Source organism: Amphibalanus amphitrite, unplaced genomic scaffold, assembly GCF_019059575.1.
Source record: "Amphibalanus amphitrite isolate SeventyFive unplaced genomic scaffold, NRLGWU_Aamphi_draft 000598F_arrow, whole genome shotgun sequence".
Lineage (NCBI taxonomy): Eukaryota > Metazoa > Arthropoda > Thecostraca > Balanomorpha > Balanidae > Amphibalanus > Amphibalanus amphitrite.
Window position 1 is genome coordinate 283074 of NW_024882092.1, and position 16419 is coordinate 299492.

Consider the following 16419-nt stretch of genomic DNA (forward strand, 5'->3'; position numbering starts at 1 on the left):
GGGCGAATAATTTCCGTCCGAAGTCGGCTGTTTTTTTTTTTTTTTTGGTGAAACTCGTGGCTGTGTGGCGGCAATTTTTTCGTCTGGATATTTTATTTCGGCGGCCGACTGGTATTTTTTTGGTAAAACTTGTCTCTGATCTGGAAGGTCAGCCAATGACCTAGGACCTTAAGATTGTGGATATTATCGGCTTCCTCTCGTCACGGGTAACACGCTCGTGTTTTCCACGAAGCTCTAGCTTGATCAGGAGACAAACGCGAGGGGGTCGTACCCCCCCCCCCCCCAGCGGTTAACACGCGGCCGACTGTGAGCTTAGCCCCTAGCGGTGACCAGGCGGGCGACTGTGAGCTGAGCTGGTGGCGCTGGTCGGCAGGTGTGACCCGGCACGCCGGCGACGCGCTGGCGTCGGGCCAGTCGCTGCGGCTCGGTGGACAGCACGCTGTCTGCATCGGAATCGCGCCCTGGGGCGTCATTGACGGCCGCCACGAGCAGCTGATTGGCCTCAGCCGCGAGGTGCCCTACCACGTGGCACAGGGACGACTCAGGTAGGTGGGTCAGACCGGAACGGAGACGACACGCCAATCAGGTCACCAGGGTCACTTGGTCCGCGGCTAAAGGCTCTCCTGTAAAACGCGTGCAACTCGCACCTCGCGTGGAAAACGCTTCATGCAGTGTGTTTTCACTAGCCATTCAGCTCACATCTCGCGTATATATATATATATATATATATATATATATATATATATATATATATATATATATATATATATATATATATATATATATATTTATATATATATATATATATATATATATATATATATATATATATATATATATATATATATATATATATATATATATATATATATATATGTTACAGGGAGTTTGAGAAATCCGTGAGTTTGCAAACTCCCTAGGGAGTTTGCAAACTCCCTGATCCATCAGTGAGTTTGCAAACTCACTAGGGAGTTTACAAATTCACTAGGGAGTTTGCAAACTCACTGACCGGTCAGGGAGTTTGAGAAATTCCACAGCGATTGGGCCAAATAAAAACAAGTGTGCAGCATGTGGGTGGCATACGTGACGTCCGTGATGTTAAAACAAAGGTGGCTAGTTGTAGGGCCTCGCACGCTGACAAAAAGCTTACAGATCCTTAATTGTTTTACCGAAAAAAATGCTACTCTCGCGGCTATGTAAAGGGGATGTTCGGAGCAACGTGCTCCTCCGTTCCGTCGTTTCCATCCTCAGGAATCAAGATACTGAAAAGTGAAATCCTTCTCCTCCACGCCGAACCCCCCCCCCCCCACTCCGGGCTAGACAGGCACCTTTATCTCATGCGGGCTGCTCCCTTGGAGCGGCACCGCTACTCCCGAGCGAATGCACCCCGTAGCCGGGTGCAGAGAGTGCTTGGGGGCTGGTCGGCCTGTCCAGGGGCGGATCCAAGGGGGGGTCACATGGGTCATGCCCCCCCCCCCCCTTGAGGCCCGGGGGCCCAAAGACCTGCCAGGGGCACCACCGGCCTATCAGGGGTATCACAGTCCTGACAGGGGCACCACAGGACCGCCAGGGGCACCACAGGCCTAGCAGGGACACCACGGGCCTGGTGCCCCTGGGCCCTGACAGGACTGTAACGCCCCTGACAAGCCTGAAGTGTCCCCGGCAGGCACGTGGTGCCCCTGACAGGCCTGAGGCGCCCCTGCAAGGCCGGTGGTGCCCCTGGCAGGCCTGTGGTGTCCATGGCAGGCCTGTGGTGCCCTTGCTAGGCCTCTGGTGCCCCTGACAGGCTTGTAATGCCCCTGGAAGGACTGTGGTGCCCCTGGCAGGCCTCTGGTGCCCCTGACAGGCTTGCGGTGCCCTTGGAAGGACTGTGGTGTCCCTGGGCCCTGACAAGCCTGAGGTGCCCCTGACAGGCCCGTGGTGCCCTTGTTAGGCCTGTGGTGCCCCTGGCAGGCCTCTGGTGCCCCTGGCAGGTCTGTGGTGCCCCTGGCAGGTCTGTGGCGCCCCTGGCAGACCTGTGTTGACTGGTGCCCCTGCTAGGTCGCTGGCGCCCCTCACAGACTTGTGGTGCCCCTGGGCCTTGACAAGCCTGAGATGCCTGGCTATGACAGGCTCGTGGTGCCCCTGATAGAACAGTGGTGCCCTTGCTAGGCCTGTAGTGCCCCTGGCAGGCCTCTGGTGCCCCTGCTACCCCTGCGCCCGGAGAGGACTATGGTGCCCCTGAAAAGCCTGAAGTGCCTCTCGACAGGCCCGTGGTGCCCCTGACAGGCCCAAGTTACCCCTGCGAGGTCGGTGGTGCTCCTGACAGGCCTCTGGTGCCCCTGGCAGGTCTGTGGTGCCCCCCTGGCAGGCCTGTGTTGACTGGTGCCCCTGCTAGGCCGCTGGTGCCCCTCACAGGCCTGCGGTGCCCCTGGAAGGACCGTGGTGCCCCTGCCCCTAGGGGTGCTCATGGGCCCAACAGGCCCGTTGTGCCCCTGACAGGCCTGTCGTGTATACTTGCTAGACCTGTGGTGCCCCTGCTTCCTGGCAGGCCTGTGGTGCCCCTGCTTCCTGGCGGGCCTGTGGCGCCCCTACAAGGCCGTAGGTGCCCCTGACAGGTTTGTGGTGTCCCTGGAAGGACTTTGGTGCCCCTGACAAGCCTGAAGTGTCAAGGACAGACCCTTTAGACGCCAGGGTCAAGTTCGTCGGACTGACAACGATTCGCTTACCTGATAACGTTCCTGGTAAGTACTCACTACTCAGCGTCCACAACATATATACACATAACACATTCATATATACTTGCTTACAATTGGTAAATGTGGTTGTGGGTAAGAGTTAAGATACTGACTAAAAATAAAAAAATAAAAGAAAAACTGAAAATGGGGGCACCACCAAAATTAAGTGGACGAAATCCGTTGAGTTTTTAATTTTGGGTATAGGTAGGGGCACCACTTCGATTCATGACCCTCCCCTTGGAGTTTTCCTGGATCCGCCCCTGGGCCTGTCCATTCGGACGGGCTCAGCCCCGGCGACTCTGTAGGGTGCCTGCCCAGACCAATGTCTCCCCTTAATTCCTATCATTCGTCCGGCTCTGAAATGGTCTTGTCAGACCGAAAGGGCCTAACCCAACAAAACAAAAACAAACAAGCAGCGTGCGCCAGTCGCAGCTGGGCTGGCTGCCAGCAGCGCCGGCTCTCGATGACACGTCTATGGCGGAGTGAGAATGGGCGTGAATCGGTGCGTGTGCCTGTACTTTAGCATAAGTGACCAACAGTGAGCTGTTTCTACTTTGATATTGAGCCTGACTCTGGAATAGCCACACTTGAGTGGAACGGCTCTAATTAGGACGTGAACTAAATAAATGTATGACTAAATAAGGCGGTACCTGCATGGATAGATCACTGAGCAGTTTAAAATAAAAAAGGTATTTATGGTGTGCATATGATCTATAAGCTTTTTGTCAGCGTGCGAGGCCCTACAACTAGCCACCTTTGTTTTAACATCAAGGACGGCACGTATGCCACCCACATGCTGCACACTTGTTTTTATTTGGCCCAATCGCTCTGGAATTTCTCAAACTCCCTGACCGGTCAGTGAGTTTGCAAACTCCCTAGTGAATTTGTAAACTCCCTAGTGAGTTTGCAAACTCACTGATGGGTCAGGGAGTTTGCAAACTCACTAGGGAGTTTGCAAACTCACGGATTTCTCAAACTCCCTGTAACATATATATATATATATATATATATATATATATATATATATATATATATATATATATATATATATATATATATATATATATATATATATATATATATATATATATATATATATATATATATATATATCACATTTCGAAAGCTTTGTTTGTGTTTTTATGATCTTATTGACTATTTTCTTGCTGTTTTCGTCAATACGATGTATCAGATCGGCAAAGTTCATGTAAGAAATATTCGTTTAAGTTCGACGCGTTTCGAATGTATTATACATTCATTTTCAAGTACACTGTGAGACACTCGTTCAAATAATGCGTACATGGACACGTTTGAAAAACAATATACAGGTCACGAGTAAAATCATAAATAACACTTTCAGTTTCAGCGCGCTACTACAACAGTAAATATGATCACGTCACACATAGCGCTAGTCGGGTTGGGTTGCTTGTGTTGGTGTTGTTCTGCGTGTTTGTGGGTGTGGCTCTCTGGGGTACTGAGAGCCACACCCACTGGCTGGTGGGTACAATGCAGCACACATCACACCCACAAACACGCAGAACAACACCAACACAAGCAACCCAACCCGACTAGCGCTATGTGTGACGTGATCATCTAACTTACTATTCCAACAGAATCCGTCTGTCTGTTTGTCTGTTTGTTTGTGTGTCCGCACATCGTGTAGTGGGTTCAATTTGTTACGGCTACAGGGCAGACGGTACGACGTAGCTGGGGCTGAAATTTGCACACCTTATAGTTGACAGAACGGGTCAGCGCCTTTTCTAGGTTCCGACTCGCTGGGGTGCACGGTTCGCGCGTGGGGCGCGCTGGAAGGACGCCAATGAAATTTTGATCGTTTCGTAGATCTTCATTGAGAGCCGGGGTCGACAAACTTTGTGAGCTAAATGCATGCCGATCGGTGGCGGGTGCCTCGCATTGGCGGATGGGCAGGTTTTTAATTTGAATAAAAAGTGGCGAGAGAATGTGTTGATTTTCGTTCAATGGGAAGAGTTTGTGATACAAGTACAAAAACGCACCGCGTTTGCCGCAATGCGTCACATTGGTCACAAGGCGTCATTTTTGCCGCAAATTGCACAACTTTATCTAATATGCTGCAATAAGGGTACAACTTGGTGCCAGGATGCATGCTCAACCAACAGGTACAGATGCGCCGCGTTTGCCGGAATGCGCAACAATTATCTCAGGGCGTCATTTTTGCCGCAAATCGCACAGTTTTGTCAAATATGGTCCGATATGGGTGTAATTTGGTGCAAAGATGCATGCTCAATCACCGGGTGAATATGTGCCGCGTTTGCCGTAACACGCCACATTTGTCACAAAGCGCTATTCCCGACAAAATCGATTAAGGTAATGGAATGGAACGAATAGGAGTGGTGCTAGAAGATCTTTTAAATTCTGATTTTTTAAAAACATTTATTGGATCCAATTAGTATGTGACCTGACATGACCCAGTGGTAGGTAGTGGTAGTGGTAGGGGTAGTAGTAGTGCTAGGAGGTAGGGGTAGGGGTAGGGGTAGGGGTAGTGGTAGGAGTAGTAGTAAGGGTAGGGGTAGGGGTAGGGGTAGTGGTAGGAGTAGTAGTAGGGGTAGGGGTAGGGGTAGTGGTAGGGGTAGTAGTGGTAGGGGTAGTAGTAGGGGTAGTAGTAGGGGTAGTAGTAGGGGTAGTGGTAGGGGTAGTGGTATGGGTAGGAACATGGGTAGTAGTAGTGGTAGGGGTAGGGGTAGTGGTAGTGGTAGTGGTAGATGCAGTGGTAGGGGTAGTGGTAGGGGCAGTGGTAGTGGTAGGGGTAGTGGTAGGGGTAGGAGTATGGGTAGTAGTAGTGGTAGGGGTAGTGGTAGTGGTAGTGGTAGGGGTAGTGGTAGGGGTAGTGGTAGGGGAAGGGGTAGTGGTGGAGGCAAAAGTTGAACAGTGGCCCGGGCTGATCCCATCGGACGCGAGGTGACCTTTGTGACCTGGCCTCACCCAAAGTGACCGGGGCTGACCCCTTTGACCCGTCTTGACCCCGTATCAGCCAATTTCATCCAACAAAGGCCTCAGAACAGTTCTTTTTTAAATTCTCTTCACATTTCCGTCCATATCTATGCTTCTAGACGACACATCGATTTGAATCGAACACCATTCGAAAGCAAATTGGCTGGTGCCGCAATTTTTCCTACCACGCAGCAAAACAAGTGGCGCAGCCGCTTGTCTAACTTACTATTCAAACAGAATCCGTCTGTCTGTGAGTGTGTGTGTCCGCACATCGTGTAGTGGGTTCAATTTGTTACGCCTACAGGGCAGACGGTATGCCGTAGGAGGTTGAAATTTGCACACCTTATAGGTGATAGAGCGGGTCAGCGCCTTTTCTAGGTTCCGACTCGCTGGGGTGCACGGTTCGCGCGTGGCGCGCGCTGGAAGAACGCCAATGAAATTTTGATCGGTTCGTAGATCTTCATTGAGAGCCGGGGTCGACAAACTTTGTGGACTAAATGCATGCCGATCGGCGGCGGGTGCCTCGCATTGGCGGATGGGCAGGTTTTAATTTGAATGAAAAGTGGCGAAAAAATGTGTTGGTTTTTGTTTAATGGGAACAATTTGTGATACGATTATACAAATGCACCGCGTTTGCCGCAAGGCGTCACATTGGTCACAGGGCGTCATTTTTGCCGCAAATCGCACAGTTTTGTCAAATATGGTCCGATATGGGTGCAATTTGGTGCCAAGATGCATGCTCAATCGCCGGGTGAAAATGCGCCGCGTTTGTCGCAATGCGCCACATATGCCACAAAGCGCCATTTCCGACAAATGCGATTAAGCGTAATGGAATGGCACGAATAGGGGCAGGGCTGGGAACACTTTAAGTCTGATATTTTAGTACTGAATGGATCCAATTATTCTTTGACCTGGCATGACCCAGCGGTGTTGGTAGGGGTAGGGGTAGGGGTAGTGTAGTGGTAGGGGTAGGGGTAGGGGTAGTGGTAGGAGTAGTAGTAGGGGTAGGGGTAGTAGTAGGGGTAGTAGTAGGGGTAGTGGTAGGGGTAGTGGTAGGGGTAGTGTAGTGGTAGGGGTAGGGGTAGGGGTAGTGGTAGGAGTAGTAGTAGGGGTAGGGGTAGTAGTAGGGGTAGTAGTAGGGGTAGTGGTAGGGGTAGTGGTAGGGGTAGTGGTAGGGGTAGTGGTAGGGGTAGGAGTATGGGTAGTAGTAGTGGTAGGGGTAGGGGTAGATGTAGTGGTAGGGGTAGGGGTAGGGGTAGGAGCAGTGGTAGGGGTAGTGGTAGGGGTAGTGGTAGTGGTAGTGGTAGTGGTAGGGGTAGGGGTAGTGGTGGAGGCAAAAGTAGAACAGTGGCCCGGGCTGATCCCAGCGGACGAGAGGTGACCTATGTGACCTGGCCTGACCCAAAGCGACCGGGGCTGACCCGTCTTGACCCCGTATCACCCAAATTTCATCCAACAACGCCCTCAGAACAGTTCTTTTTTAAATTCTCTTCACATTTCCGTCCATATCCATGCTTCTAGACGACACATCGACATGAATCAAACACCATTCGAAAGCAAATTGGCTGGTGCCGCAATTTTTTCCTACCACGCAGCAAAGCAAGTGGCGCAGCCGCTTGTCTATATTACTATTTGTGGTGACGTAGTTTCTGTCTATTACGAAGGTCGCGACATGGTGCTACGTAGCGCGGGTTACAGGTCACACCGTTGCACCTACCGCGCTGAAGTTTGCGCAACTCATAGAACAAGGATGGACAACGTGCCTTTGATGGGTCTCAGCTCGATCGGATCGATAGCGAGCGCGTGGCGCGTGCCCAAAAAGTGCAAATTCGCGTCATAGACTTTACATGTATTAATCGGCTTGCAAAAACGGGCGAAAACAGCCAAATTTGCCCGACACGGGTCAGGTCCCGGTGCAATATCTCGGTAACCGTGGGCCCGACCGGTACGGGGAAAACAGCGTCGTGTAGAGAATCGAACGGGCTATCGCATGGTGTGCGGTGCAGGGGTTGGCACGCGCCACGTGCACCGGGGAGGACACTTTCTTTTGAAAAATGGACGTTTTGGACGGATTTTGGATTTTATTTTATTTTCACGCGACCGCCAGACTGAGAGAGTTGAAACAACACCTATTGGGAAGAGAAATGTACCGCCTCTCATGGAAAAATTGTGAAAAGCTAATTAATCAAAAACAAGGTGGAACAAATTGCTGGAGAAAATGGTATTTGTCCATAATGTGCCACTAGATAATTACACGGGATTTGCTGCTTAAAGGGACCCTCCTACCTTCAAAAAAGTTAATGAATGGGCATGAAAGTGATGTCCCTTGGTTCAGAAAGAGCGAAAACGAATATCTACCAAATTTCACCGAAAAATATTCACTGGTTTTCAAGATATTAGGCTTTTACTTTTGTTTACTTCTTGGGATCTCCCCTGTTACTAGCGACTTTATTTGGAAGCAATAATTTGGCAGCTTTAAAGTGCGGCAGACGTTGTGCGCAAAGCAGCGTATACCACCACGTGTTAACGATGGTTTTAGTCTAAGATTTAAAAATCGTTAGATCTCCGCTGACGTCACAAATTCTTAAGGGGGCATTCCAATGCATTAGCCCCTTAGAATCCGAAAACTGCAAGTTTGAAATTCCATATCTTCGAATTAAAGCATTTTTCGATGTTGTGAGTGCCCAAACCGGTATTTGCAGGCCATGGCCACCAATTTGGCTATCTCAACTCAAAACTAATGTTAAGGTGGGAGTGTCCCTTTAACCTGATACGCTTGACAATTGAAAATGCTATCATTAGAAAGAGCATTCAATTCTCTCCAAGATCCAATCATCACGTTTGCATGACAAGCAACAGTATTCTTAAAAATATAAATGTTTTTTGAACCTCTGCAAAACGATTTTTAGCGAAAATTATCTACGCCTTTCATTTGTCATAAAATTACGCACCTAAATTATAAAACATTTGACAGATTCTGAAGTGGAAAGCATGCTTATCAGACACGGGCACCTCAATGCGGTGGATATTTTTTTCTAAACCAAAACGTTTAGCCGTCAAAAAGCAATCGACCGAAATGGATAGATAACCCAAGTCCCAACCGACACAAGAACAACCAAACACCCGCCGATCGAAAATACCCCTTTTCGCGTTGCGGAGCACGCGGGTCACCCTAGTATTTACTGTTGTAGTAGCGCGCTGAAACTGAAAGTGTTATTTATGATTTTACTCGTGACCTGTATATTGTTTTTCAAACGTGTCCATGTACGCATTATTTGAACGTGTTTCACCTCACAGTGTACTTGAAAATGAATGTATAATAGGGGAGAGTGGGGCACATTCGTGCATGGGGCACATTCGTTTTCAGCAGTTTATGGGAACACGAGTGACTGCACGAGCTCAAGGTAAATTATGGAAATGTGTCTATCATTGCCGCCCTTCGTTCACCGTAGAAGACAACACTGTACCTGCTGTCATGCTTGATAAAAACGCAAATTTGTAATATTCGTGAGCTTTCCAAACTTTTCTCATATCATCCATTTTCGTGATCCTGACTCGGAAATGTGGTTCAGCTTTTCAAAATTGGGGGCGAAGATGCCCACTCTATTCACGGAACTGCTGCAAACTTGTTTGTTGACAAAGTGTCATTTTTTCAACAAGAAATTTTGAAATATATTACAAATAACGTTGTGGGGCAGGTTCGTGTACGCACTGCCTGGGGGCACATTCGTGCATATTTTTTTTAGTTTTTGCTATTTATGACTTTATCTATATTAGGTTTCACTAATGACGCTCGCCTGACTCAGTCTCGGCTGCTTGCGACGTCGTGACGAGTAATTCACGCGAACTTGGCGAGGTCACGGAGGCCGGCAGTTGGCACATTCTTGTTGGCCAGCCCATTTTTTCTACATATGTTGTGCAATGCATTCTTGTCGAAAGGAATCAAGTGAAATGACCCCCTGCCAATTTCCTTTGGTAAATTTCTGGTAATGCCCGGTAATTTCTAGAACTTTGCAGGGTGCACGGAAGTGCCCCACCCCTTGCACGAATGTGCCCCATAGGTGGGGCAGTTTCGTGCAAACGTTCAGAGTTATTAAAAGTCATTTTTTTCTAATAGAAGCAATAATTTTAGAGGATAACTTTTAAAGAGGAAAAATATCTGCAATAGTTCCTTTCCATACCACAATCAACAATTTTGCCGTTGCACTAACCAAAGAACAGATATATGGATTTATCCATTTTTTGCACGAATGTGCCCCACTCTCCCCCACATTCGAAACGCGTCGAACTTTAACGAATATTTTTACATGAACTTTGCCGATCTGATACATCGTATTGACGAAAACAGCAAGAAAATAGTCAATAAGATCATAAAAACACAAACAAAGCTTTCGAAATGTGAAAGTGCTATTACGTTTAATGGTCTTTGTCTAAAAGAAGATTTATTGCCGAAGTTTACAAATATATATATATATATATATATATATATATATATATATATATATATATATATATATATATATATATATATATATATATATATATATATATATATATATATATATATATATATATATATATATATATATATATATATATATATATATATATATATATATATATATATATATATATATATATATATATATATATATATATGTTACAGGCAAAGTGAAAACTCGGGCATTTTGCACTAGGCAATTTGCAAAATGCCTGACCGACTAGGCATTTTGCAAAATGCCCAGGGAATTAGCAAAATGCCTGACCGCCAGGCATTTTGCGAAATGCCTAGGCAGTTTGCAAGCTGCCTGACCCACCAGGCATTTTGCGAACTGCCTAGGCAGTTTACAAAATGCCTGGCGGGTCAGGCATTTTGCAAAATGCCTGAGATGTGATTGATTTATTTTACCGTTTTTGTTTACCACAATCGTTGACCATGTCGCTTCCATGTAAGAAGAGTCAGACATTTCGTTTTTCTCACAGACAATGACAATAGGTACAAAAACAATGTAATAAGACCAGACGTTTCGACAACAAAGTGCCTTCGTCAGTGGAAAAACAAGATATAGGCTTTACATCGATAAAAAATATAGAAGACGACCAGCCTGCACGAAATACAGTTTTACTTTTTTGAAATACAGGTTATATCTAATCTCGCACTAAAATGTTATATCGTTCTTCTGTCTAAACTATTCTGTAAGTCATAATCACAGCATTGGAATCGACACATTGACACATTATAACAGAGACACTCCTATGTATAGATATAGCTATTTGTTTTTTAGCACCATTTTCGCACCTATCCTGGACCAGCTGTAGAAGCCTGGCTTTATGTTAACGGTGTCTTCAAGTAAAATATATGCAGCTTCCATGGCTCTCCTAATCGGTTTTGGCATGCCCTTTTCCATCACTGTAGCTGAATCCCATGCTGGAAGATGATGACACTTTTCTATATGAAGCACCATCGCATTGGATACATTATGATTTCGAACATCACGTTTGTGCTCTTGAAGTCGTGTTTTCAAACCCCTCCCCGTTTCACCGACATATGATTTTGAACATGGTCCAGAACAAGGTATCTTATATATAACACTGTTGTCTGATGTGTTCAACTTCTTCGGTCGCACTAAATCTTGAATCTTGGATCCTGAAACGATGGCTACATTGGTTCCAGCTGATCGTAGACTAGTCGCTATCAAGCGAACGAAATAGCGACTAGTCTACGATCAGCTGGAACCAATGTAGCCATCGTTTCAGGATCCAAGATTCAAGATTTAGTGCGACCGAAGAAGTTGAACACATCAGACAACAGTGTTATATATAAGATACCTTGTTCTGGACCATGTTCAAAATCATATGTCGGTGAAACGGGGAGGGGTTTGAAAACACGACTTCAAGAGCACAAACGTGATGTTCGAAATCATAATGTATCCAATGCGATGGTGCTTCATATAGAAAAGTGTCATCATCTTCCAGCTTGGGATTCAGCTACAGTGATGGAAAAGGGCATGCCAAAACCGATTAGGAGAGCCATGGAAGCTGCATATATTTTACTTGAAGACACCGTTAACATAAAGCCAGGCTTCTACAGCTGGTCCAGGATAGGTGCGAAAATGGTGCTAAAAAACAAATAGCTATATCTATACATAGGAGTGTCTCTGTTATAATGTGTCAATGTGTCGATTCCAATGCTGTGATTATGACTTACAGAATAGTTTAGACAGAAGAACGATATAACATTTTAGTGCGAGATTAGATATAACCTGTATTTCAAAAAAGTAAAACTGTATTTCGTGCAGGCTGGTCGTCTTCTATATTTTTTATCGATGTAAAGCCTATATCTTGTTTTTCCACTGACGAAGGCACTTTGTTGTCGAAACGTCTGGTCTTATTACATTGTTTTTGTACCTATTGTCATTGTCTGTGAGAATCGCTTCCATGTGCCTGAGCCCCAAACACATTCAATATTTACGAATATACCCACGTCTTGCGCCACTTCCGTCGAGATGGAACCACTACTGAATGGTGTAGATTGAGCCAACGTCTCCCTATAATTTTCGTATACGGAGTTGTAGCCGTTCGTGTGTAGGAATGCTGCGATGGGGCGCGGAGCATGGCACAGAGAAACATGGGCGCGGAAAAACGCGGCGACCGGCCGAATATTGACCCGACATTCTTCGCTGTGGGGGGCTGCCAGTCAGCCCCACACCGCCGCCTGGCTGCAAGCCATACCAGTGCCTAACCTTGGACTGCTCCTCGACCCCGAGTCCGTCAGGATTGCGGTAGCACTTCGCCTCGGAGCACCAATATGCGACCCGCACAAATGCCTCCTTTGCGGTCGCTACGTTGGACCACTTGGGCTCCATGCTCTATCCTGCAAGAAGAGTGCTGGGCGCTTCCCTCGCCATGCGCAGCTGAACGACCTCGTTCGCAGCCTTTCCGCCGCCGGGGTACCGTCGCTACTGGAACCTGTAGGCCTCGATCGGGGTGACGGGAAACGCCCGGACGGAATAACCACCTTCCCGTTCGCAAGTGGTAAATGCCTGGCATGGGATGCAACCTGCACTGACACTTTTTCAGAGAGTGCTGTGGTAGCATGTGCCTTAAAACCGGGGTCAGCTGCCCGTGCTGCGGAATCGAGGAAGATAGAGAAATACGCTTCGATCTCCACCCAGTACCTGTTCACGCCAATTGCAGTCGAAACAACCGGAGTCATTGGGCCTGCTGCCTCAAGATTCTTTAGAGAGCTCGGCAGACGTATGGTGCTAGCTACTGGCGACCGAAGAGAAGCCGCGTGGTTGTGGCAGCGTGTGTCAATGGCCATCGTTCGCGGTAACGCAACTTCCATACGGGGCTCCGTTGTGCTGTCAGACTCTTCCATTAAACACAATCACCTTTGCAAGGAAGACGTCCACGCAAAGAGCCCCGATACACAACTTGCACCGCGGGCGGCAGCTCCACAAACGCCCAGGGATCCACGCCAATACGCAAGCGAGGTAGCAGTGCCCGAGTCGGTGGGGATGGCCGCGGTGCATCACAGTGTTCAGCCGAGCCGGAACCCCATGGACGACCCCGAACTAGCTCGGTACCTGCAGCCCCGCGCCACTGTCCGGTCCATCGAGCCTGTGCCAACAACACAGGAACTCAACGACGAGCTCCTGAGGATAACTCCCAGCGACTCCAGTGACCAGACAGGCTCGCCGCGCCCCACCCTGCTGGCCCGTTACGCAGAGTTGTTGGCAGAACTGAAAGCGGTATCGAGGTGCGACGAGAGCGACGACGGGGAGAGGCCGATTGACTGAAGGGGCGGGATCGGGCTGTGTGTGTGTGTGGGTAATGCAATGCGCGTGTGAATGGGCTGTATGCTTCGCCCATGTATAACGATGTTCGCCTGACGATTCAATGTAATCTGCAAGTGCCTCTAAATAAACGAGCAAAAACTGATTCTTCGCTTCCCGTGCTTATTTACATCACGGCAAGAGAGGGCCGCAGTGACACGGGGTTGCCAGCGATCGATAGAACAGAGACAAGCGTATCCAATAAACATTTTTGTTAATCACGTGTCACGTGGAAAGAAATAGTCTATAGCTTGAGAAATCAGCCATTTTTGGTACATTTCAGGAAAAACAGCATTTAACCCGCGCCCTGGTGGGGTCTGTTTATAACGCGACCTGGGGGGGGGGGGCTATTTTTGCCCCCCTCGTATCTCCGAAACTACTGGACGGATCCGCAAAATTCAAACGGCGTTCGAAAGGCCTGTCAAATTTGTCGAAGGAAACCAAATTTCATTGACCTCGGGGTCACCGATGACGTCACAGGTCAGGTCAAAGATGAAATGTTTCACCGTTCACGGGTCTTCTAGGGAATGCGCTATAACACCGAGGAAAACGCATTTTGTCGAGAATCAGCGATAGGGCGTCAGTTGCCTAGTAGATATGTTGCTAGTAGAGGTCACTGACAATACCAGGTCAGGTCACAGGTCAGGTCACCAAGGGTCACAGGTCAGGTCACATGAGCCCAACTTTACTAAGGTTGTGTGATGCATGTTTTATGGCCAATTTTTCATTTCCAACTCAATGGTGTTGGTTATAAGACTATCAGGTACGGCTTAGGTCACTTTCTGGTGAAGTGCAGGTCAAGGTCAGGTCAAGGTCAGGCCAAAAAAGGTCAAATTTTAAAGTTGATAGTTTTGCATGAAATGGGTATTGATTCGATGCAGCTTGTCACGGGGTCTAATGGTGGTCTTTGTTTTGCGCTACGGGGTCTAGAATTGCTAAAGATTGAGTTTGAAAATTTCACGTCATCAATTTTGAACAGTTTTTTCGCTATAACTTCGCCAAAAAAAGAGGTATCAATCTCAAATTTGGTATGTGGATGGGAGGTGGTTAGGACTATCACATATATTCCGGTTTTTGCGAAATTCAAAAAACTTTTGGATTTTTCGATTATTATATCTAAAAAAATTATTTTTCGATTTTTGGGGGTCAAAATCCAAAATTTTTAAAAATCCGAGATAGCAGTTTTGTAGCCCTGTCGATTCTACAGCTTTTCTGTCCTTATCATTTTTTTTGTATTTGCAAAGCTATAGGCCTGACAGCTCTTCCCCGTAGAAACTTGTCTCAATTTGTCCATCCCACCCTGTATATATATATATATATATATATATATATATATATATATATATATATATATATATATATATATATATATATATATATATATATATATATATATATATATATATATATATATATATATATATATATATATATATATATATATATATATATATATATATATATATATATATATATATATATATATATATATGTTACGGCCCGTTTTAAAACCCGGCCTGTATTAATGCTGCCCGGCCCGTATTAAAACTGACCGGAGGTCCGGCCCGTATTAATGCAGGCCGGTCAGCATTAATGCGGGCCGCCTTGCCGGTCGGTATTAATGCGGCCGATTTAGGTGGGCGGTATTAATGCTGCCCACCTTTTAGTGAAAAAATATCAGTTTGCTTCAAAATCAAATACATTAGTTATGAATGCATGCCCATATTGATGGTGACTTACTGATAAAAATTGAACACCCTATGTGAACATTCGCCGGTCACGCCTCGAATCCACAACCATTCCATACAATTCCGGAACTAGTATCCCGAGACTAGCGAATCAAGATCGAAAGGCTGCGAATAGGACAAGCAGTTGTAACTAATGCTCGCGAATGATTACGAGCGAGCGAGCGCAGCGAGCGAAGCGAAGTCTTTTTACGGAGCGAGCGAAGCGAGCGGAGTCTTTCCTTAGATTAACGGAAATTTCTGAGTATGAGCGGCCGGCCGGCCGGCCGGCCGACCGGACGGCCGTGCGGACGCTTTTGCGAGGCTTATATCTCAGCAACCACTTGACCGATTTACTTGCGGTAAATTTTGTAGGGTAGCTTCATTCCTTCTACCCCGTAATTGACTACTTTTGATACATCTCAGTGACCGTCGTGGCACGTGCCACGTGAAAAGTCAAGGGTGTTCAAGCAGTTTTGCAAAAGTAATGATTTTGAGAGGCCCATATCTCAGGAGCGGCTTAAGCGATTGTCTTGCGGTAATTTTTATAGGGTAGCTGCATCCCTTCTACCAAAGGTCGGATACTCTTCATCTATGTGAGTGACCCCCACTGCACGTGCAAAATACAAAAAGAAGAGATGCCAAAGTTGTTCCCATTTCAGTAACTCGGTAATTACTGGGGCGATTTCGCTGAAACTTGACATACAGGTAGGCACCCACCAGGCAATGCATTCCCATGTGTTGCAGTTAGGGTGCTACTGCACGTGCGCACGTGCAGGGGACGTTTCCAGATCTCGAGAACGGCTGGGCCGATTGCGCTCAAATTTGGTATACGGTTGGGAACCGGTTAGTAGAGTGCCGTGCAAAAGGTATTTTGGACCCCGTTTGCACGTGCGCACGTGCAGAATGCCGCATCCAGATCTCAGGAACGGCTGGGCCGATTGCGTTCAAATTTGGCACACCGCTAGCGACCGGTTAGAAGGGTGCTTTGCACAAGCCCGTTGGAAGTACCCTCTCGCCCTTCCGCACGTGCAGGGCTCACTATCTCGCTCGCTCGTTCTTCGCCCAAAAGGCGTTTTACTGGTATAGAACAAAGCGTGCTCGATAAAATAGATGTTATTACACATGGTCAAAACAGTTCAAAATATCATGTAGAGAAAACAAACGAAG

At 47.0% G+C, this 16419-nt stretch overlaps 1 protein-coding gene across 1 annotated transcript in view; it reads left to right on the forward strand.

The window, feature by feature from the left end:
* LOC122394555 (transient receptor potential cation channel trpm-like) overlaps positions 1-16419 on the forward strand; it is a 291178-nt gene that overhangs the window by 146967 nt on the left and 127792 nt on the right. The window contains exon 5 of the mRNA XM_043391514.1: positions 374-545. Coding sequence (XP_043247449.1) covers positions 374-545 — 172 coding nt within the window. The remainder of the gene's footprint in view (positions 1-373; positions 546-16419) is intronic.